The sequence below is a fragment of the Artemia sp. Qi Xiang Cuo genome, chromosome 19, assembly GCF_049724085.1.
Source record: "Artemia sp. Qi Xiang Cuo chromosome 19, ASM4972408v1, whole genome shotgun sequence".
Taxonomy (NCBI): domain Eukaryota; kingdom Metazoa; phylum Arthropoda; class Branchiopoda; order Anostraca; family Artemiidae; genus Artemia; species Artemia sp. Qi Xiang Cuo.
In genome coordinates this window covers 15,542,052-15,566,268 of record NC_142812.1, presented here as the reverse complement: position 1 = coordinate 15,566,268, position 24,217 = coordinate 15,542,052, and the positions used below count along the sequence as shown (strand labels likewise).

Genomic DNA, 24,217 nt, shown 5'->3' with positions numbered 1-24,217 from the left:
TAGAATTTATGACAATTCAGTAACTAAAAAGAGATTATAAATATATTTTGATATAACACAACTATGGGGAAAATCTATGACTTCTACCACCAAACATAAGATAAAAACACTCTAATTTACAAACCTTTTCATTTTTTGAATCAAAAGGCATATTTTAAGTCATTTTATTTGACGTATCTGGTTACTCTCAAATTTCTTTTCAACTAACTATGTTCAAATGCTGTTTTCATTAACCTTTATACAAACAATAGGGGGGACTATTGTATCAAACCGGAAGTAATCAATTAAAAAAGTGACAGGATCACATTATCTGTATAGGCAAACCGCACTGGATTGGGTAACGGCTAGACGCGATACCTCCTATTTCCATAAATATTGACCTATCTACTTGATAAGATTCAAATAACTTAATTACATTACCACGGACACCACAATTCCTAATCTTGCCTAACAAAATCTAGTGGTCAACGGTATCGAAAGCTTTCAGTATATCCAAAAATAATGTAGTCACCTTCATGTTGCCATCTTATCCATCGTTTACTGTTGTCACCATAAACTGAAGAGCATGTTCCGTCGAATAAGCCTTACGAAATCCAAATTGATTACTAAAAAAGTAATTATTGTTACATAAAAAGGAATTCAACCTACAAAACAGCAACTTTTCCATTATTCGAGAAATGACCGGCAAAGGGGAAATCGGCCGATAATTCAAATAATCCTGTTTATCACCACCTTTGTGAAAAGGTTTTACATTAGCTATTTTAAAACAAGATGGGAAAACACCAACCCTGAAACAACTATTAACTAGCTCAACAAACTTTGGAAGTAATTCCGACAGAGCATTATTATATCGTCTATAGAACCCTTCATTAAATGTATTTGGGCTAAGGGTTTTCTCTAGGTATAAATCGTGCCTTCTATTTATACACTTTAGAAGGTTTTTCGTTATCCACGGCTTATTTGGTTCATCTTTTCTCGACTGCTTATACTTAGAGCAACTTGAACAGAGCAGTGAAGTTAACTAACCATACCATTTGTCCATTTAATGACTAGGATCTTCATTTTTATTAAGATGTGACCAATCCTGTGATATTAGTTTACATTTAAACTTTCTAATCGAAGCAGCATCTAGTTTAATCCCATTTCTTTTCTCTTGTCTTTGATTTTGGGGGCTCGATACTTCTAAAGTCACCATAACAGCGCAATGGTCAGATACATCATTGATAATTACCTTCGAATCATTAAATCCAACATTCATACAAATGTTGTCAATTAGTGTCGCATTACTTTCACTAATTCTTGTAGGGATATTAACACTTGGATATAAATCCAAACTAAGCATGAGAATAAATAAATTTTGACTGGATCTATCATTCGCTAGCATCAAATTCACGTTAAAGTGTCCCATTACCAAACACGGGTACATTGAAACTGGGACTTTTTCAAGGTGACACTCCATCAGTTCCAAAAAACGAGAATCAGATGCAGACGGTCGCTTGTACACTAAAACAATAAACAAATGAGATTCGCCCTGAACTATCTCACATACCATACTCTCCAAAACCATTTCTTCATATACTGAAATATCTTTTCTCACCTTTACATTAAGACTCGACCTCACATATGCCGCCAGACCACCATGCTGGTAATTTTTCCTATTTTTCTTAAATAAATTATATCCATTTATATCTAAAAAAGAATCGTTGTGGCGACGCAGCCAAGTTTCAGTTAAAACTACAACCTGAGTTTCGCTCTAATGGCACAACTCAGATAAATGTGCTTATGAGCTATTTAGACCTCGACAATTAAAATGCATAACCGTAAAATCCGCAGAATGCGCCGAACCACAAATAATATCACTCGCAAAAGCATACTTAGCATCAGGAGAACCTCGGCGTATTATTCCCTCATCACCATCCCTAAGCTGCGTGTCCAAACGATCAAAAAATCTTACTCCATTACCCTGAAGTAGTGCCAATCTTTCACCAGACATAATAACCATGAATAACAGTTGACATAAAAACACCCGTCGATATTTTAACTACCTTCTCATTTGAGCAATTATTATACACAACACCTATCAAAACTAACCAAAAATTAAGAATAAATAATAATAAAGAAACAAAACATTTCCATCATAGCGACTATCTTCTGTCGCAATTATTACCTAAATGCTGACATTAAAGCGCAAGACCTAAACTATCACATTTTCCCTTTAAATAATTTCTTAGACTTTTTTTTAATCAATAGTAGCAATAACCTAGACTTACAATACAGAAAAAGACAAAAAAACAGTCATAGTTACCAAACTTTAATCAACTTTAGCCAAATTCTAAAAAATGTTTCTCTTCCTTTCCTTTTCTTTCTGCCATTCAAAAGTTACTAAGTCCCTTCTATTTGCATTAGTAAATTTTGCGGGATTTCACCAAGAAGCTACTGTTCGACAGCACCATTTTGACCAAGAACAAACAAAAAAGTGGGTAAGGACTTTCCTATCCGCGATTCAATACCCTTATCACGCAACCTTGAACACAAAGTAAGTAGCTTTTTCCTTTGTACACGCACTGATTTAGGCACATCGTCAGTGAGAAAGATTCGTGTATTTCCACCGATAGTTTTACCATGCAGTTTTTTTTAGAATTTCTCAACAATCTTATTTTCACTTCCTTGGAGCTTAGCTTAACTTTGACGAACTTTTTGTTAGTTTGAAACTCTGTGACATTAAACGTGAAAATCCTCAGTCACGCCTAGACCTTCATTTGCAACAGCTTTAAATACGCCCTTTGCTTCAGACTGACTTTTAACATTCACATTCTACTTGACCAGATTTTTCTCTGGTTCCTTTTTTTACTTTTACAAGCGTACGTGTAACTGCATCCACCTGTGCCTTTAAAGTTATACTTTGATCTGTTAATATGGCAACGTCTTTTAAGATTCCCTGTTTCCGACTCCAAAGTCCAGACTTTCGGCTTTAGCTCGCCCATTTCCCTTCTTGCATCATTTACTCGAGATTCTAAGCTATTCACTTTCTCCTCAATTCTGTTAATATTTGTCGTGAGCTCACTTAATTTCTGTGTATTAATTTGCAAAGTTGATAAAACAACATTGATACTGTCCGCAAGTGTCTCTACGGTCACCGCGATTACCGCTGTCTCAGTTGATGACTGGTTTGACAGCAAGGAATCATCTGCTCCTTTCCCCTTCTTTCTGTTCCTTGTCATATTTGCGCCAAATCTGTTTCTATCTATCCAAAATCAGCAGTAAATAACCCCTCCGTATACACGGAAACTTCTCTCAGCTATCGTTGCTAATTAGCCAGCAAAATACTCCTTCATTTGACCACAATAATCTATCCGTCAAGGTCACTCAGTCCATTACACCATCACACAACAAGTCTTCAGTTTAAGCTAACTAGTCTTAGCAAACTAGTCAGACAAGTTTTATTTAAAACTGCCAGCTATAAAAGATAATCCGTTTGTGAATGAAAAACTCCGAATGAATTATATCCTTACTGAAAGTATGCTATTAGGCAATAGTTTGATGCGAAACAATATATCAAATTTAACCAAATTGTTTGCACATAGAACTCTGAACCAATACTGAAGCTATAGTCAGATCTTAAACAGCGTAATTCTTGAATGTGTTTCGCTTACCAGACAAGTACCATTGACCCAAACAAAGTTGCTGATTCTTTATCAGAATAAGACTATTTTGATACATTAGTTCTTTCTCGTTTCGGTATTCAACATTGCCAGTTCTGCTAACCTCCTATTCGGCAAAATTGACTTAGTCATCTAAACCCCTTTTTATCACTTGTTTCGTGTCTTTCTTTTCGTTATTATACACTTATGCCTTGGATATCGGGAATTTCTATGATTTTTTCCTGTTTCCTGATATTACGTCTAACATCAAATGTTGAAGTGCAAGTTTAGCCACTCGTCCTGTACTAAAGCACTATGAGAAAAGCAAAATATTGGTCATTGACATTAATGTTTAGATTATATAATACACGTCTTAAAGACGGTTTTTTTTATAGTTTGACTGGAGATATAGGAAATCTTCATATTAAATTTGATAATTGTTTTTCGTTCTATCTCGATCTAGGAATTCTATACTGTTTACCCTGATTCAAAGATGATTCAACTTGTTTTTAATATGCAGGGGGCAATTAATTTAAATTAAAGATGATGTATGTCTTACAATCTATGACAATTCAGTAACTAAAAAGAGCTTATAAATATTTTTTGATAAAACAAAACTATGGGAAAAATCTATGACTTCTACCTCCAAACATAAGATAAAACCTTTCTAATTTGCAACCCTTTTCTTTTTTGAATCAAAAGGCATATTTTAAGTCATTTTATTTGACTATCTGATTACTCTCCAATTTCTTTTCAATTAATGGTGTTCAAATGCTGTTTTCATTAACTTTTATACAAACAATAGGAGGACCATAGTATCAAAACCGGAAGTAATCAATCACAAAAGTAACAGCATGACATTATCTGTAAAAGCTCCTAAATCAGAATTTTACCACAGTGTTTATTTAATAAGATATATGCAAAGGTATTTAATTTGGGATAAGTGCGACGGCACAAGACTTCATGAGGAAAAGTTATTAGGTATTATTACTGCAATCCCACTCTCCAGAAGAAAATACTTTAAAATTCCGTGAATGTCTTACAACATATTAAAATACATATTAATAATATACATATTAATAAAATACGTCAAATATATACAAAAAATTGTATATAAGTAATGAATTTTCAATTAAGTTTTCTTCAAATTGATTAAAGCAACAAGTTTAGTGGGTTAAAATTTCATTGTGTACCTGTATAGTTTGAGGTATATATTTGACAATTAGCGGTAAGAAGAAGGGCTTTAAAGTCTATTTGTAAACTTTTAAAGAATGGTATCAGTAACTATTTAAGAATCTTAGTTATTTTCAGAATTTTATAGTGTTTCCTTCTGTTGAGTTGAAATGCAGCACGTATGCCGACTCTAAATAGCAATGTTCATGCTTTAGAACTTGGAGAAACTTTCTGTTAGATCTAAATATATTTTCAGGGTTCCATTTAAATCCAGATTTATCGAAATATTGTAAATGACGTGCGGCTATATCAGGCTCTAATGGTAAAGGCCAAGCACAATTATCACTGTAGAGAAGACATTATTTGGAAGGAACGTTGAATAGGAAATGGAGTGGTATCATTCTTTGGTACCATGGAGTGGTACCATTCACAAATATTGTAAACTTGTGGTTACTTCTCATGATAAATCTTCTTGACCCATTATAAAATAGTAGAAAGCAGGCAACGTCCTATATTTCGACTTCGGTGTACAGGCCCCAGTAAGTTCAACTTCAGTTTTAATCTATTCTTGAGTCAGAACCCTAAAGAATGTATGTCCAGAATCAAAAGACGTTAGCTACTTCGCAGTATTAGGGTTAATTGTTCCAGTATCATAAGAAGTTGAGTCCAACGGATTCGAAAGCTACACTAAGAATTTAACATCTTGTCCTTTGATTTTATTTATTTAAGAAGTTCTAACCAAGTTGTGATTTTTCTCAAGCCATTAATGGCCTTGACTGCTTGTTTTAGAAAGTTAACTTGCTTTATTTATTGGCACGGAAAGTACTTCTTTTAGGCTACCTGTTGTATATTTAAAGAGAATAGACATAAAGGTATGATTTATATAATCTTTAGTGTCTAAGAGGTTGGTTTTGACCAACCTTTTAAGCTTGTTTGATCCTTATGTTAATGCCTTGTATTAAAATGTGCTAGCTAGCAGATTTTACCACGCACATTCATCTGTTAAGGGTTAATCTTTGCCTTGCAATGGTATTATACAGGCTAACGTGGGATATGTTTTTGAAAGTTACAGGAGATAATACAGACAAATCTTGTTCATATTACTCGAAACATCAAGTAATATGTAATAATCTTTAAGGTTTACATAGTAACCAGAGCATAGGGTCTCCTCCTCTCCCACAGGAGCTCTTTAGGTCTTGTATAAAACTGATTACAAATATTTTTTCGGCTACAGTGTATACTGCGAAATATGTAATTATTTTGGGTTTCGGGACCCTGTCCTAATTTTTCAAAGTTCCTAGAAAATTGTTTTCGTGATTGCTGCTAACCGTAAAGATATATATGGTTTATGTTTTCAAATTCTTAGTTGATTTATATTTGATTTGTCGCTTTTCTATTCCGTGTCTCTGGTTAGATTACAACTTATTACTGTTGTTGCTGTTTTGTCTGTAAATATTTTTGTTTTGTTTTTTTTTTATTTTTCTTCATCTGTGTTACGTACTTTTCAAGTTGCACTTGTTCACAGGTTCTCAATTGAATCAGAATATTATTAATTGAAAATTGAATGTCTAGAATTAATTTGAATGAAATGTCTTTTTGATTAGACATTTTTCTTCAGAATTTTACACTATCTATAGGAGATAACAGGGAAGTTTCGAAAACGAGGGATAGCAAACCTCTAGTTAAGGATTTTTAAATAATCAAGATTATAATGGTACCCTTTATAAGATTCCTTGTCTTTTCACTCGAGAAAGGTCACCAAAAAGAACCATTTTTGTGCCTAATGGCACTTAATTGTCGTGTTATCAAGACAAGCCTATGAAAGACACGTAAATATGAGTATCATCTCTGAAATACACCCCTAAGCAACAAATCACCACGTTTAGAGGGATTCTAAACGCTGAAAGATGTAAATTCTAATATTGTCCATCAGTTTTGCACGAGTCTAAAGTCCTCAGCTAGACACTTCAAGCCTTCTATCGGAAAAACAAAAGAAACTTACTTTTTAGCACGGTTAATATGCCTATATTTGTGGATTTATTTTATCTGTTAGTGTTAAAAATATACCACAACATAGTAAAGAGATGCTCCTTGACTGGTTCAAAAGCTTTTGTATCGATCCAGGTGCCACTTAAAAGATTCTTCTTATTAACTCCATCGTAAGGTGCCAAGTGGCAGCTAAAATGCCGTTCTTAGGAGCTATTTCTAGAATGGAATGGCTGCAAAGTATGAAAGGGTGTATTGTCTCGTTTATGCTTCCCTCTCAGTCTGATTTGGGAGTGAAAACTTAAAATTTGCTCTTAATAAGGAAAACTTTTGACTGAAAACTTAATTTATGTATTTTCGTTTTCGTGAAAAAGATTGAACTTCTTATGTTAGAATTTTCAAATATCCCAGGGACAACATAAGCTTCGGATTCTCCTTTTTTTTAATGAAATATTTTTGAAAAAAAATGCCTTTAAAAAAAATTAGGGAACTATATTAAACACTAAGACAAGAGGAAATAATTTCCCATAATACTTAAGTCCTAAAACGAACAGATATGACTATTAGTTAATAAATGAAACCCGACATTAACATAAATTAAACGAATAATCACTTAAAACAAAAACATAAGAGATGTTGCTATAAATGAATAAGTAAATCGTAAAAGGAAAAGAAACTAAAATAATACTGTATAATTTTCAACAAAGAGACATTACCATAAAAAGGAGTAGGAATATAGTCTCCTACATATTCTATAGGTAACAGTGTAATTTGCGCTTTGCAAAAAAAAAATGTTTGTATTTCTAGCAGTGCGTTCTTGTATTTGTCATAATGACCTAAATAGCTACACACACAAAAAAAATGTAACAATGCTAATCAAGGCTCACAAGTAAGAGGGGTGTACTCACTACAACCCCCAAAACTTTTTGAACAGTTTGAGTGCTATTTGTATTTTATTAAAAACAACACAGGTTTTGAAAGGTGCAATTAGTATGTCAAAGCAGCAACAACAACAAAAAATTAAATATGTTTTATGAGAATGAAGATGACCAACAGAGACTTCAGTAGGCTCATGTATTCTCGGAATGTACTACTGAACCACCCTGCCCACCCTCAAACGAGGATATTATAGGTTATTTTTTTCAGGGGTATCAAGAAAGTTCGTCAAGATAAGAGGATTGAATTCTAGGGCAGCAGCTGTAACCACCAATACCCAAAAAATTGTGGACAAGAAGTAGAGTAGCCATGTTAGATAACCCTGATGTAAACTCTAATTTACTTCGTGCAGTTCGTGAAGGAGAACTAGAAAGAGTAAAGAAGCTAATCAACTCTTTTGGACTGTCTTACTCAGAACAATGGTCTGATGGATACGTATTACTTCGTGAGGCTTTGAAAAACAAGCATATATCAATTTCTAAATTACTTTTAAATTACGGTTGTAAAGTAAACAGCAAAAATGGAATGTCTTCAGATACGGCACTTCATTTTGCTGTTGTTAATAGTGATATAGAAGTTGTTGAGATGATTTTGGAAAAAGGAGCTAGGATTGATGCAGCAAATAGGTGTGGACAAACTGCACTTCACTGGTCGATAAGAAATGGCGATAAGAATGTTGAAATTACTGAATTACTTTTAAAGCATGGGGGTAATGCTAATGTGAAAAGTTTGGATGGTGAAAGTCCACTTCATTTATCAGCTGGTATTTCTGGATGTTCACAAACTGTTGAATGTCTTTTAAAGTATGGCGCTGATGTTTGTGTAAGAGCAAATAATGGTGCAAGTCCACTTCATTTAGCAGCTTCTAGAGGATGCTCACAAACCGTTGATAATCTTCTCAAATATGGAGCCTATATAAATTGTATATACACTTCAACATGGCGGAAGGGATATACACCACTGCACTGCGCTGCTGAAAACAGCAGTACAGAAGTTGTCCGGTTACTTTTAGATCAAGGTGCTAATGTTGATGCTAGAGAGGAAGATAGCAACACCCCTCTTCTAATTGCCGTTGTAAAGCAAAACCAAACCGTTGTCAAATTCCTTTTACAGTGTGGAGCTAAAGTTGACAATCAGGATAAAAATGGCAAAACTGCACTACACCTTGCTGTTACTGCACTACACCTTGCTGTAGACGAAAAAAGATGTTTAACGACCATTGAGACTATTTTAAAGTATCACCCAGATATTAATAATCAAAGTAACAGGGACTCTCTTAAAGTTGCAGTGTATGGTACAGCTTTAACGTTTAAACAGATTGTTGAAGCTCTTCTAGAATATGGTCTTAGCGTAAACTCTGAAGATGCAAATAATGCTGAATTGTTGCATGCTGCTGTTGAAAAAGGGTACTTCAAGATCGTTGAAGACCTTTTAAAGTATGGTGCTAATGTTAATACATTACTCGTTGGTAAGGGAAACACAAAAGGTTTAACACTCTTACATACTGCAGTTGAAAACAAACAGGAAGAAGTAGCTAATTTATTGATATGCAATGGAGCTGATATAAATGCCCAAGATGAACTTGGGAAAACCCCACTACATTATGCTATGAAGAACGCTGATTTGAACCTTACCAAGCTTCTTTTAGATAATAAAACTAATGTAAAAGATTGTCCTGAAATTTTGTTAGATGCTGTTAAAACGGAATGTATAGAAATTGTTGAGGTTCTTCTGAGATATGATGCTGATGTTAACGCTAGTGATAAATATGGGCGATCAGCATTACATTTTACGGCGTTGCGTGATTCGTTTGCAAAAATGATGGGGTTTCATACTAATAAAGAAAGCAGTTTAGCAGAAATAGCCAAATTGCTTATAATTAAAGGGGCTAATGTTGACGCTCAAACTAAAAAGGGCGTAACAACTCTTCAGACTGCTATTGTTGAAGGATATGCAAAAGTCGTTGCAGCTCTTTTAGAATATAATGCAAATGTAAACCTAGCAACAAATAATCTTTTATTGCCCCTGCTTCTTTCTACATCGAAAGGAAATGCAGAAATTTGCAAAATGCTTTTGAATAAAGGAGCCAACGTAAATGCTAAAGGAAAGAATGGACTTTCTGCGCTCCACGTTGCAGCTCAAAAGGGTCACGGGAAGATTGTGAAATTGTTATTAAAATATGGTGCCGAAATTAACTCTAGAGATAAGAATGACAGAACAGCACTTCATTATGGTTGTTTTAAAGGGTGTTATGAAGCTGTTGAAACCCTTCTGGAATATGGGTGTGACATAAATATTACGACTCAACAGGATTGTACAGCTCTTGATTACAATATAGCTGGGATGAGGTCAAATTACAGTCACGTTAACGCTTATGACTCTGATTATCCCAACAGTGATCAAAGCATGTGTTCGGGGGAACTAACTGCTAAATATATCGTTTGCCATGTAGTTAAAATGAAAGTGGCTAATTTATATGTAAGTGAAAAAAATGAACTATCGAAAAGTACAATAAGGCGCTTAATTGAGTTTGATGATGGTCATGAAACAGCTTTTCAGGATCAATGTGTGAGAGAACTAGCGAGCACGAAGAGTGAGAAAATTGTTAATTCCAATATCTCATTTTATGACATTTTGATAAAAGGAGCAAGCTCGTTAGCAGCATATATGAGGAATGAAAACGTAATGGAGGTTTATAAAACAGACAACTATGCAGCAAAATTTCCAATATATGCTAGCATAATAAAAAGTCATTTCAGAAAGGGCATAGAAAGGAATGAGCTGCTTGAACCAGCCAATAGAGGTTTCAATACTCTCTTTAATAATTTTACTGAATTACCATATGAATGTTCTGAAAAAATATTTAGCTATCTAAGCAATGAAGACCTGAAAAATTTGAGAGATACTTCTCAGGCTCATTGCATCAGTTAAAGAGGAGTGGCCGAATTGAGTGCTTCTAGTAAAGAGTATGCGCGGAAAGTTAAGGAATTAAGAGCATTTCTAATGCATTCTAAGATGGGCGGTGTTAAACAAAGTATTTAGTACATTTGGGATTTTTCCTGCCAGAGAAAGAAGTGCTATATGGATCTTTCTATGTGACATATGATTTCACAGTAAATACAGAGTTTGATTAAGTGTCTGTTAATTTCCTAAAATGATTGTTATGTGTGACTATCCAAGCAAGAAATGAATACAGACACAATTCAATTGGAACTAACCATTAAGCAACAGCAGGTTTTTAATCTTGAACATTCCTAAGTTTAGTTTTTAATAATTTATGTAGTACTTGTCTGTTAAGGAAAACACACTCAAGAAGTGAAGTTAGGTTAATTCTAATGAGATATATACAAATATGATGATAAAATAATACTTTAGAAACAAAAGTATGGAACTATGACAAAGAATTATGGAAAGCGGGCCGAGAAGAACGTTTTAAATTAAATACCTAACCTAACCCCTAACCACCTCAATATATTAAATATTTAGTTACAATATAGCCACATCGTAATTTTTCTCACTCAAAATAAGCAAATCATAACCGATTCCAGAGAGGCAAACCAGTTTTTTTTATAGAGAAATCACTTTATTTACATAAATATTTACAAACTTCCAGAAGCCTGGTCATCCAGGCTTGTCAGGTACTATCTCTTTTCAACTTAACATCCTCACATCTTTTAAACAAAAAACAAAGAAAAAAAAGACGAGACACCTCTTGCTCACTCAATTCCCCGACGGGTACCATTAATATCACAGTTTATATAATTAGGCAGTAAGTTTACCGCAGATGATTTCTGGCTCTTCATTCTCGGTGTGAACAAAAAGCTCCTCCCACTTATTTCTGCACTTATGGGTTAGTGTGTTTGCGTCAATCAATGAGAAATGGTTACAAAGTGCATTATTCGTAATTGCGAAAGCAGAAGAAAACTTGGTGAGCCGGCCAAGTGGTTTGCAAGTGTCCCATCTCACAGGTATGACTTAATTTATTTTTAATTTATATTTTATGACTTAATTAAAAAATTTTTCTTCTTCTAATAACTGGTGGAATAGGTGTGATGGTTTCAGGGGCGGATCCAGGATTTTTTAGGGGGGGGGGGGTGCAAAATAGGTTGATCCGATAAACTTACGTTAGTAGCAAGTTTAATTAATGCAAACTTGCGTTAATTAGGTAAATTGTACTACTTTAGGGGGGCACCCCCTCGCCCCCCCCCTCTGGATCCGCCACTGGATGGTTTATCATTTTCTTTAAAAAAACTTCCTTTTTCGTAAAGTTTTCGTAGTATATATATATATGTATAAATATATATATATATATATATATATATATATATATATATATATATATATAGCGGCATATCAGATACTTTGAAGTACCTAGCGCCGTGAATTTTGGAATATATATATATATATATATATATATATATATATATATATATATATATATATATATATATATATATATATATATATATATATATATATATATATATATATATATATATATATATATATATATATATATATATATATATATATATATATATATATATATATATATATATATATATATATATATATATATATATATATATATATATATATATATATCGGCGCGTACAAACAGCTCCTTTCATTTGATCTGCCATCAGCGGTCCAATTACGCTGGAACACGTATTTTGGCACAAACTTTCTCAAAATGCCTTTGAAACAAACTTGAGACTTCGAAACCTATTTTTAATTCCCAAAAACATCTAATAATAACATTGCAATACTAATTACCGATTTTAATGTATGAATTGGAATAAATTAATTTAAAATTAGTTTCTTCAAAATTAGTGTTCCAACATTGAAGCCAAGTTTCCCGTTGAAGCCGGTTTATACATTCTCTGGAGCAATCGCACCTCGGTCCGGGTTTTTATAATGGGTGAGATTGGGAAAGATCATACTGCTATTATATATACTGTTGATTAATATTCACTACCAATCATCATACTGTTTGGCACTACTTGAGGTAAAAAAAAACACAATAATCAAAATCATAACAACCAACACAATGGCCCCTTAGCAACCTACGGAAATCTAGTCTAACCGTCTAGTCTAGAATCTCACCTGGTAGTCTTTCCCATTTTAACGGAAGCTGGTGTCTGAGCGAGAAGCCAGACCGAGTCGATGGTTTCCTTGGTCGTTGAATAATACCGGTGTTACGATTACAATATTGATGACGTTCAGAAACGGAAGAAAAGATATTATGCATGCAATCCGGTGCTACACTATTCAAAATATCAAACATTAACTGTGCTCTATAGAACTCAAATAGACAAAAAATCGGTAGTATATGTAAACTCTAATACAGATCCCTTGTCGAAGAACGAGAATCATTATTAGAAAGAATCCTGATAATCCCATTCTGGAGAACACTTAACTGCCTAAGATGTGCAATGAATGTGGACGACCACACTGAACAACAGTAAAGTAAATAGGGGTGCACCAACGAAAAATAAATAAGACGCAGTATTCTAACAGGAAAGAAATGCTTTAATTTACGCATCATTCCAACATTACAGGCCACTTTAAAAGATACACACTGTATATGTTCTACAAACGAGAGGGTCTCATCCAGAATAACTCCCAGGTATTTCACCGTGCTTTTCCGAAATATCCTGGACGGACTAGCATTCAGGGTTGTTAACCATGGATAGTAATTCTTAGATCTCCCATAAATAATCCAGTTAGATCTATTAAAATTGACAGCCATTTTGTTCGATGTCATTCATCGTTCAATATTATGCAGGTCACCTTCTAACAATCTGACTAACTCTTGCTCTGTACGAGCAATAATCAAGAGATTTGTGTCATCTGCGAAATATACAAGGACCTTCTTTGGGCCTCTAAAATCTGAACTTAAGTCATTCGTTAGGCCAAACATTGCGTTGCATAGGTCGTTAATATAAACAGAGAACAACAGTGGACCGAGCGGAGATCCTTGAGGAACACCGCACTGGATTGGTTAACGGCTAGACGCAGTACCTCCTGTTTCCATAAATATTGACCTATCTACTAGTTAAGATTCAAATATTTAAATAACTTAATTACATTACGGAGACCACAATTCCTAAGCTTCAATTCCACGGAGACCACAATTCCTAAGCTTCCCTAACAAAATCTAGTGGTCAACGGTATCGAAAGCTTTCAGTATATCTAAAAATAATGTAGCCACCTTCATGTGACCATCTTATCCATTGTTTACTGTTGTAACCATAAATTAAAGAGCATGTTCCGTCGAATAAGCCTTACGAAATCCAAATTGATTACTAAAAAAAAATATCATTTTTACATAAAAAGGAATTCAACCTACACTACAGCAACTTTTCCATTATTCGAGAAAGGACCGGCAAAAGGGAAATTGGCTGATAATTGAAATAATCCTGTTTATCACCACCTTTGTGAATAGGTTTTACCTTAGCTATTTTAAAACAAGATGGGAAAACACCAACCCTGAAACAACTATGAACTAGCTCAACAAATTTTGGAAGAAATTCGGGCAACACTTGTTTCATCACTTTAAGTGAAAAGAAATCGGCATCGGACGTCGATATTTTCATTTCTTTAATTACTTTTTCAACTTCGGAATCTGTAACTTTACTCAGCCAAAGGGTTACTTCACTCTCTGGAGGAAGGTATTCTCTGAAAGGTTCATCATCCGGTACATCTCGTTCAGTCATTCTTCTCGATCCAACGCCGATATTCACAAAATGTTCCGCCATATTATTTGCCAAATTCCTTGGGTCATCGTGTTCAGGTAATACATGCCCTTTCTCGCCAATTATTGACTTAATAACTTTCCATGTTATCGCACAATCACCTTCCTTTTTCTTAAATGCAGCTTGATAATAATCCCGCTTTTATTTTCTGAGAAGCTTATTCAGAGCATTATTATACCGTCTATAGAACCCTTCATTAAATGTATTTAGGCTCAGGCTTTTCTCTTGATATAAATCGTGCCTTCTATTTATACACATTAGAAGGCTTTTCGTTATCCACGGCTTATTTGGCTTATTTGGCTTTCTCGACTGCTTATACTTAGAGCAACTTGAACAGAGCAGTGAAGTTAACTGACCATACCATTTGTCCATTTAATGACTAGGATCTTCATAGTTATTAAGGTATGAACAATTATGTGATATTAGTTTACATTTAAACTTTCTAATCGAAGCAGCATCTAATTTAAACCCATTTCTTTTCTCTTTTCTTTGATTTTGGGGGCTCGATAACCATCTAACACCATAACAGCGCAATGGTCAGATACATCATTGATAATTACCTTCGAATCACTAAATCCAATATTCATAAAAATAATGTCGATTAGTGTCGCATTACTTTCACTAATTGTTGTAGCGATATTAACACTTGGATATAAATAGAAACTAAGCATGAGATTAAATAAATTTTGACTAGATCTATCATTCGCTAGCATCAAATTCACGTTAAAGTCTCCCATTACCAAACACGGGTACATTGAAACTGGGACTGTTTTAAGCTGACCCTCCGTCAGTTCCGAAAAACGAGAATCAGATGCAGACGGTGGCTTGTAGACTAATACAATAAACAAATGAGTTTCGCCCTAAACTATCTAACATACCATACTCTCCAAAACCGTTTTTTCATATACTGAAATATCTTCACTAACCTTTACATTAAGACTCGACCTCTCATATGCCGCCAGACCACCAAGCTGGTAATTTTCCCTATTTTTCTTGAATAAATTATATCCATTTATATCTAACAAAGAATTGTTGTGGCCACGCAGCCAAGTGTCAGTTAAATCTACAACGTGGATATCGCTCTCCTGGCACAACTCAGATGAATACGCATATGAGCTGTTTAGACCTCGACGATTAAAATGCATAACCGTAAAATTCGCAGAATGCGCCGAACCACAAACAATATCACTCGCAAAAGCATACTTAGCATCGGGAGAACCTCGGCGTATTATTCCCTCGTCACCATCCCTAAGCTGCGTGTCAAAACGATCAAAAAAATTTACTCCATTACCCTCAAGTAGTGCCAATCTTTCACTAGACATAATAACCATGAATAACAGTTGACATAAAAACACCCGTTGATATTTTAACTACCATCTCATCTGAGCATTAATCATACACAACACCTATCAAAACTAAAAAAACTAAAAAATAAATAATAGTAAAGAAACAAAACATTTCCATCATGGCGACTATCTTCTGTCGCAATTATTATCTAAATGCTGACATTAAAGTACAAGACCTAAACTATCACATTTTCCCTTTATATAATTTCTTAGACTTGTTTTTACTCAATAGTAACAATAACCTAGACTTACAATACAGAAAAAGAAAAAAACAGTCATATTCACCAAACTTTTATACACTTTAACCAAGCTCAAAATATTTTTTTCTCTTCCTTTCCTTCTCTTTCTTCAATCCAAAAGTTACTAAGTCCCTTCTATTTGCATCAGTAAATTTTGTGGGATTTCACCAAGAAGGTACTTTTCGACAGCACCATTTTGACCACGAACAAACAAGCAGGAGCGTAAGGACTTTCCTATCCACGATTCAATACCCTTGAACACAAAGTAAGTAACTTTTTACTTTGTATACGCACTGATTTAGGCACATCGTCAGTGTGAAAGATTCGTGGATTTCCACCGATAGTTTTACCATGCAGTTTTTAAGAATTTTTTTACAATCTGATTTTCACTTCCTTGGAGCTTAGCTTAACTTTGACAAACTTATTTTCAGTTATAAATTCTGTGACTTTAACCGGAAAATCCTCAGTCGCGCCTAGCCCTTCATTTGCCACTGCTTTAAACACACCCTTTGCTTCAGACTCACTTTTAACATTCACATTCCACTTGACCAGATTTTTCTCTGTTTCCTTTTCTTGACTTTTACAAGCGTACGTGTAACTGCATCCAACTGTGCCTTTAGTGACACTTTGATCCGTTAGAATCGCAACGTGTCTTTTAAAATTCTCTGTTTCCGACTCCACAGTATAGACTTTCGGCTTTAGCTCGCCCATTTCCCTTCTTGCATCATTTATTTGAGATTCTAAGCTATTCACTTTCTCCTCAATTCGGTTAATATTTGTCGTGAGCTCACTTAATTTCTGTTTATTAATTTGCAAAGTTGATAAAACAACATTGATACTGTCCGCAAGCGTCTCTAGGGTCACCGCGATAACCACTGCATCAGTTGATGACTGGTTTGACAGCAAGGAATCATCTGCTCCTTTCCCCTTCTTTCTTTTCCTTGTCATATTAGCGCCAAATCTGTTTCTACCTATCCAAAACAGCAGTCAATAACCCCTCAGTACACACGGGAATAAACTTCTCTCAGCTATCGTAGCTAATTAGCCAGCAAAATACTCCTTCACTTTACCACAATAATCTATCCGTCAAGGTCACTCAGACCATTTCAGTATCACACAACAGATTTTCAGTTTAGGTCTTACTGACTTCATTCAGGCAACATTTAGGCGCAATTTTTTTTTTCTATCAATCAAAAGCCAAATTAAGTCCTTCATTCGTATATCGAGCAAACCAGTCAGGCAAGTTTTATTTAAAACTGTCAACCATAAAAGATAATCCGTTTGTGAAAGAAAAACTCGGAATGAATTATATCCTTACTGAAAGTATGCTATTAAGCAATAGTTTGATGCAAAACAATATATCAAATTTAACCAAATTGTTTGCACATTGAGCTCTGAATCAATACTGAAGTTATTGTCAGATCTTACACAGCGCAATTCTTGAATGTTTTTCGCCTACCAGACAAGTACCATTGACCCAAACAAAGTTGCTGATTTCTTATCAGAATAAGACTATTTTGATACGTTAGTTCTTTCTCGTGTCGGTTATCAACATTGCCAGTTCTGCTAACCTCCTATTTGGAAAAATTGACTTAAAGTCATCTAAACCCCTTTTTACCACTTATTTCGTTTCTTTCTTTTCGTTATTATATACTTATGCTTTGGATATCGGGAATTTCTATGATTTTTCCTGTTTCCTGATATTATGTCTAACATCAAATGTTGAAGTGCAACTTTAGCCCCTCGTCCTGTGCTTTAACTCTACTGTGAAAAAGCAAAATATTGGTCATGGACATTAATGTTTAGATTATATAAGACACGTATTAAAGACGGTTTTCTTTTTATAGTTTGACTGGAGATATAGGAAATCTTCATATTAAATTTGATAATTGTTTTTCGTTCTATCTCGATCTAGGAATTCTATACTGTTTACCCTGATTCAAAGGGGATTAAACTTATCTTTAATATGGCAAATTCAGGTGCTTGCTTGTTGTGACTATAAAAAAGTCTACAGAATGAGTTTTAAGCAAGAGCTCGGAAGAATATTTTGGGCGATACTTCATAGGGAAGAAGTTCGTCATGGAACCTGGTGAAGAAGTGGTATAAGACGCTTTTTTAATGCCTTGACTTGGTGTAGAGAAAATTTCTAATACTATATATCACTAGATTATATTATACATTATATATCATTAGATAATTGAGTTTCAATTCTGGTTTCGTCCTGGGATTCTATGTGGTTTGGCTCATTTCAGAAAGGATCTAACTAATTTTTTGTAAACTTTCTGATAATGTTACAATATTTTCTTGTCTACCCTTTTACTAAGCCCTACACAATGAGCATTAAAAAAGTAAATCGTGAACATATTCCGTCTAATAGATCTTATGCAAAATCTCACTCCTATGTTATGATCACTGTATAAGGATAATATAACAGTAAGTTCACCGCAGATGATTTCTGGTGCTTCATTCTCGGTGCGCACTAACAGCTCCTCCCGCTTCCTCTTGAATTAGTGGATTAGTATGTATTCGTCAATCAATGAAAAATGTTTCGAAATCGTATTTCGAAACATTTCGAAACGTAATTGCGAAAGAAGAAAGAAACTTGGTGAGCCGGTGAAGTTGTTTGCAACTGTCCCATCTCACAGGTATGACTTAATTTATATACAAATTATGACTTAATCTATTATTTACATACCGGGGACTTAACTGAATGGGCTATATAGGATTTCCAAAAAGGGGGTTGATGAAATTTGTGAAAAATAAGGAAATTTCTATTGTTAACTTCTAATCAATAATGCAACATGGAAATAACCGGAATTTCATAGTGGAGAGGGATCCACGAAGCGGCGATACTATTTGAAATTTGCCGCAAAAAGTTATGCCACTAAGGGGCAACCTAACTGTTGGAACCCTTGGTCCCAGTTTGTTCAGATAAATGCCCTTCCCAGATTCTTTTCTTTTGGTCCCTTAATTTTTTCCTTCCCCTAGTAATAATTATTAATTTTCCTTTAATTTTGGTTGCGCCATTTGTCCTTCTTTAATTGCGTAGTTGGTTACACAGACCACGAGGTATTAAGTGCGCAGTTGGGGATGATTGACCAGTAATTCGTAAGCCCTTGGATTGGCTGGAAAAATTCACCCACCACCCCATCACCCCTTCGCAGGCACGCGGCCAGCTGAGCAAGTTCGAAAATCGGAAGTGTCATCTAATGAGTTCCTTTTTTGTAGAGTGGTTGAATGCGGTCAGATTTTTTATACTATGTAAGTTTCGAATTTATAACCAAGGTCGAGTCCGGAAAGATAGATAGAATCATTATCGGTCATCCTTAGCCTTAAAGTGACCCCTGGGACCATTCGATCACGCTATCGGACCCTAAGGCAGGGTATATTGTAAATCGGGCACTGACATACCCGATAGAAAAGGAACCGTTGGGGTAAGCTCGGGAATCCCACTAACATTTGGGCCGACAAGGGTTTCTCTCCCTCGAGTAAGTGGCATCACAACCTTTTTGCGCCATTTTTGCACCAATAAGTGGTGACCCCCTGTACCTTACAGCCCAATAAGTGGTGCCAGCGGAATAAATCAACCCAAGAAGAGAGGATAGCTAGAGAGAAGAGAGAATAGATAGAGAACGAAAGGAAGAGGCTGATAGAGTAGCCAAAGAAAAAAAGGAGGAGGCAGACAGAGAGGAAATGAAATACATAATGGAAATGATTGCGGGGAGATTCCCAAGATCCCCAGAAAGCGTCTACAGTAGAGGTATTGCAGGCAATAAATCTTCAAATAATGAAAGAAAATGAATATGTAGATTTATACATATACAATTTTAAAAAACGGCGGAATTAAGCGGATTACCGAGAGAAAATTTGGTGACAAGAATACAGCCCCTCCTTAACTACAGCGCGAAAATTGCAAATAAAGCATTAACACTGCACTACTCAAAAGATTTTGAAGCACTAAAACAAGCCATTTTAGGAAAGCTTGAACTCTCCCTTGAGCACTTTTAAAGAAGATTTAGAAGGGAAAGGAAACGAGACAACGAAAATTATAAAGAACTCTGGTACGAATTGAAAGATTTGTTTAAAATTGTTATAATTACGACAATATAGAATTTTAGAAGACCCGGAATAAATAAAAGAAAAGATAAAAACAATAATAGATAAAACATTAATGAAAAAATTTTAAGAAAACACCCACGAAGAACGTAAAATATATTTCAAAGAAAAGAACCCAAAAACAAGCAAAGAAATGGCGGAAATGGCAAATAGGTGGACCAAAATAAGAGAGGAAGTTGAGGAGACAGACATACTTCAATATAGAGGGTATAACAAAAATAGACACTATAACACAGCGCAAGGAGAACTAACTTGCTATACCTGTGGTACCACGGGGCATTTTGCAAGAAACTGCCCCAGCAAACATGACCAAACACCACAAACAACGACAGCTTGGGTCATGATCCATAATAAGAAAGAAAAATATGCATTTGCAGAGTCACATAACATACACGGAAAGTTGAACGGGGAATTAGTAGATATGGCAATTGATTCCTGCAGTGACCAAACCTATATGCGAACTGACCTAATTGATAAAACGGAGATAGACCATAAAAATAAGATTTCAACATTATGTTATTATGGAGACAAGCACCCATGCCTGTCTGCTTGGGTAAGAATGGAAATTGCAAAGAAGGACGGTGCGGTCCAGAGAAAAACGATAAAAGTAGCTACGCTACTACGCTAGCTGTGAATTTTTTAGTAGGAGGAGACTTTGGAATGGCCTCTGGAACCATTTTATCACGATACCGTACCCTAAGGTAGGGTATATTGTAAATCGGGCACTGACATACCCGATAGAAAAGGAACCGTTGGGGTAAGCGCGGGAATCCTACTAATATTTGGACCGACAAGGGGTTCTCCCCCTCGATTAAGTGGCATCGCAACCTTTTTGCGCCATTATTGCAATAATAAGTGGTGACCCCCGTGCTTCCCCCCCCCCCCCAATACTAACAGTTTAAGCACAGAATATCTATTAGGTTTCACAATAGTCTGTGGTTATAGACAGTAATATTGCGCCATGGAGCGTCAAAACTTTGTCTTATTGTTTTTTTTATTGGTAAGGAAAAATGTTCCCTTTAATTTCCATTTTTTTCCTATTAATTTCTGTTAATTTTCATTTAATTTTTCCTCGTTTATGCTCTTTTTTGGGTCATAAAAATTTCATTCGAAATTTGATAAGAGGATCTTTGTTTTTCTTCTAATTAATTAAAAAAACTTTCCACAAAATAAGTTTTTCAAATAAAAGTAAAGAACTCAATTAAACAAAAATGAGCAAAATTAAAATAAAATAATCTACCAAGCGTGAAACTACCACAAATCAGCATTGATAAATAAATGGAACCCAAAACGAACTGAAATTACAATAATTAACCGAGTCAAACTCAAAACGAGCAGAAATTAACATAAGTTGGGCGCAAAACCCTTATTGCTTCCCATGGTCAGAACAAAATTTGCACTTAACTGAAAAAATATAAATTTTTTTACTTTTATAACTTTAATAAATCAAATGATATTAACATTTTGATTACTAAATATCAGCATATGTATATTAAACTGACAATACACATTCAATTGTATCTTTTCAGAAAATTACATATTTTGTTCTTGCTTGGGGAAGGCATAAGGGTTTTGCGCCCAACTTATGTTAATTTCTGCTCGTTTTGAGTTTGACTCGGTTAATTATTTTAATTTCTGTTCGTTTTGGGTTTCATTTATTTATCGATAATAGATTTTCCACTCTGCTCAAGAAAATTTTTAATATGAAGTGTATAGAATGTATACGGTAGATCAAGTGGAACAAGAAATTCTATATTGCTTCTTGTTTTAAAGATGCATAACCAATGCCCAGTCTTTATCGTTGATGGACTGATATTAACAATAGTTATGGTGTTGTCAACAAGTTGAATATGCTCCACGAAATCTGAAGGTATGCAATAGGATTTATAGTTCAACATGTAGGGCTCCATATTGAATACATTGAGTATTTGATTCGTGTTCATGGCGCCAAGTGTAATAAAACACTTCCATCAGGGGCAATTTTCCAAAAGGTTTAGAATTGATTTAATGAGATTTATTCAATGTATTGCTCCAACGGCTCAGCAAAGAAAAATTCTAGATGTACATTGCTTGTTTAGACTATACTCATAATTTGAGTTCCGGAAAAACCCAGTACAATGAGAACATGAGGTTTCGCTATCATTTCTTCACTTATACCATTTTCGAATAACTGAGAATCTCGATCTAGGGATTACATTGTCAATTCACATAGAGTCCTGTAGGGATTATCTAAGGATAAATTGTAGAGGAATACCATTTACTTTACCTACAAGCGATGAAAGTCCAAACACTTCAAATTTATGTGGGGAATTTGTCCATGATCCAACGGCACTAGCACGTTTACAATAGCCAATGCCAATTTTGATGGAATCTCGCCATTAATAAATGATGAATCAGTATAGGTACGCTTACCCGTAGCAGTATGGCGTTGATTCGTGATTGTATGAGTCACGAGCAATTTGATATTATTTCCAGGAGCTTTTAATTTTTCATAACTTGTTGTTTTCGTACATGAAGTATTGCCGAAGTGAGAGAGACTGTTACATCGGGTGCAGCGTTCAGTACTTGTCACATTATAAAATGGGATGGTGCGAGTTGTAGTTTTATATCAATCTTTACATTAGGAGGCAGCCATTGAGGTATATTCAACTTTTTATGATTTAGTTTCCCAACTAAAGGCAAATTTTTAGTTGTCGCATCTCTAACAATATTAGTGACGTCAGTATCTGTTTTATAATCATAACCCAGTGCTTGTCCTCTCAACAGCTTATAAGACATTGGAGTCATCAACATGAATTTTATATACCTTGCATAATGTGAAAGATTATTGCTCGTCCTTAGCAATGTTTCATTTATTTATACACTTATTTGTCGAACTAAAGTGTGTAGTACATAATTTTCGTAAGATAGCCCCTCGGCCGCACTTTGTTTTTCATTGTTAGATTTTTTAACAATGACATTTAAATCTATTAGTGACGAAGTCAAATCAATGAAGTAGTCTTGACTGGAATAAATTTGAAAATGGCCATTTTCAGACAGCGGTTGTTGTGGGTAAAATTGTTCGTAGTATCCATGTTTTACACTGACATCTACATTTTCCGCATTGAAAAGATCTAGAGATGAGGTGACTGAAGGGTGAGTATCTATGTGGTAGATATGCCATTTTCAAGGAAAATAAACCCCTTTGGATCTTTTAAATTTTCTTTGATGATTTACGCTTCCGGGCTGAGTTCAGACTGGTGAGTGATGAGGTCTTTCGCACCCTTTTTAAACCCTTTCCCCGTTTTTTCAATCACTCACCAAGGGATCGTGCTCTCGACCTGAGATTTTGTGAAACACTTTCTTTAAAATCTTTCACAGAGCCCCAATCATATAATGTAGAGGATGCAAAATCTGCTGCAACCGGAGCAATATATTTTGTAGCCAAGAGTAGTGCAGAGCGAAACACCTTAGCAAACCAATTGCCGAGACCATACCCGGATATTGACGAGCGACCCCTTTAATAGTTTATTCCAGCCCCCAGCTGTCGTGGCCCAAGATTAGTAGCATAGCAATCAGTATCAGGACAAACAAACTGAGTTCTATTAACAAGCTTACTGAATGAGTTGAAAGTGACATGTAATTATAGCCAAACACTTTTTTATTGCTAATGGATAGCCCAAATCGCTTCTTAGTGTTAACTGACAGAACTCCAAATAGGAAGTGTTGACTGGAATGCATTAAAGGTGCTTAATATTGTAGTGATGAATTTGGTTGTTAGAGGTTTTTCGTTCAAGAACACGTAGGAGGGACGCATTGGTATCACCGACTCTTGATACTGATAAAAGTCAGGTTCACGGCTTAGCGTCATAAGGGGATCAGTATATTAAGAGTTGACGGAAGTAAGTTGTCACTTTTGCTAGGATACAGAAAGCATTGAAAATTATATAAATTTGCAGTATAAGGGGATTATTTGCTATGAAAGAATTAAAATCGTTAATAGTGGGGGTTTGACACAGTAAGAAAAAGCTTTTTTAATGCTT

General features: G+C 34.9%; 1 protein-coding gene across 2 annotated transcripts in view; it reads left to right on the top strand.

Annotated features, from left to right (window-relative positions):
* LOC148940544 (uncharacterized) overlaps positions 1-24,217 on the top strand; it is a 152,863-nt gene that overhangs the window by 11,126 nt on the left and 117,520 nt on the right. The window contains exons 2-3 of one of the 2 annotated variants that reach the window (XM_089105429.1): positions 7,947-11,704; positions 17,995-18,116. In XM_089105429.1, coding sequence (XP_088961555.1) covers positions 8,046-10,667 — 2,622 coding nt within the window. In that variant the 5' untranslated portion in view covers positions 7,947-8,045 and the 3' untranslated portion in view covers positions 10,668-11,704; positions 17,995-18,116. Of the gene's footprint in view, positions 1-7,946; positions 11,705-17,994; positions 18,117-24,217 lie in introns of those variants that run through there. The other variant, XM_089105428.1, reaches the window with a different exon arrangement.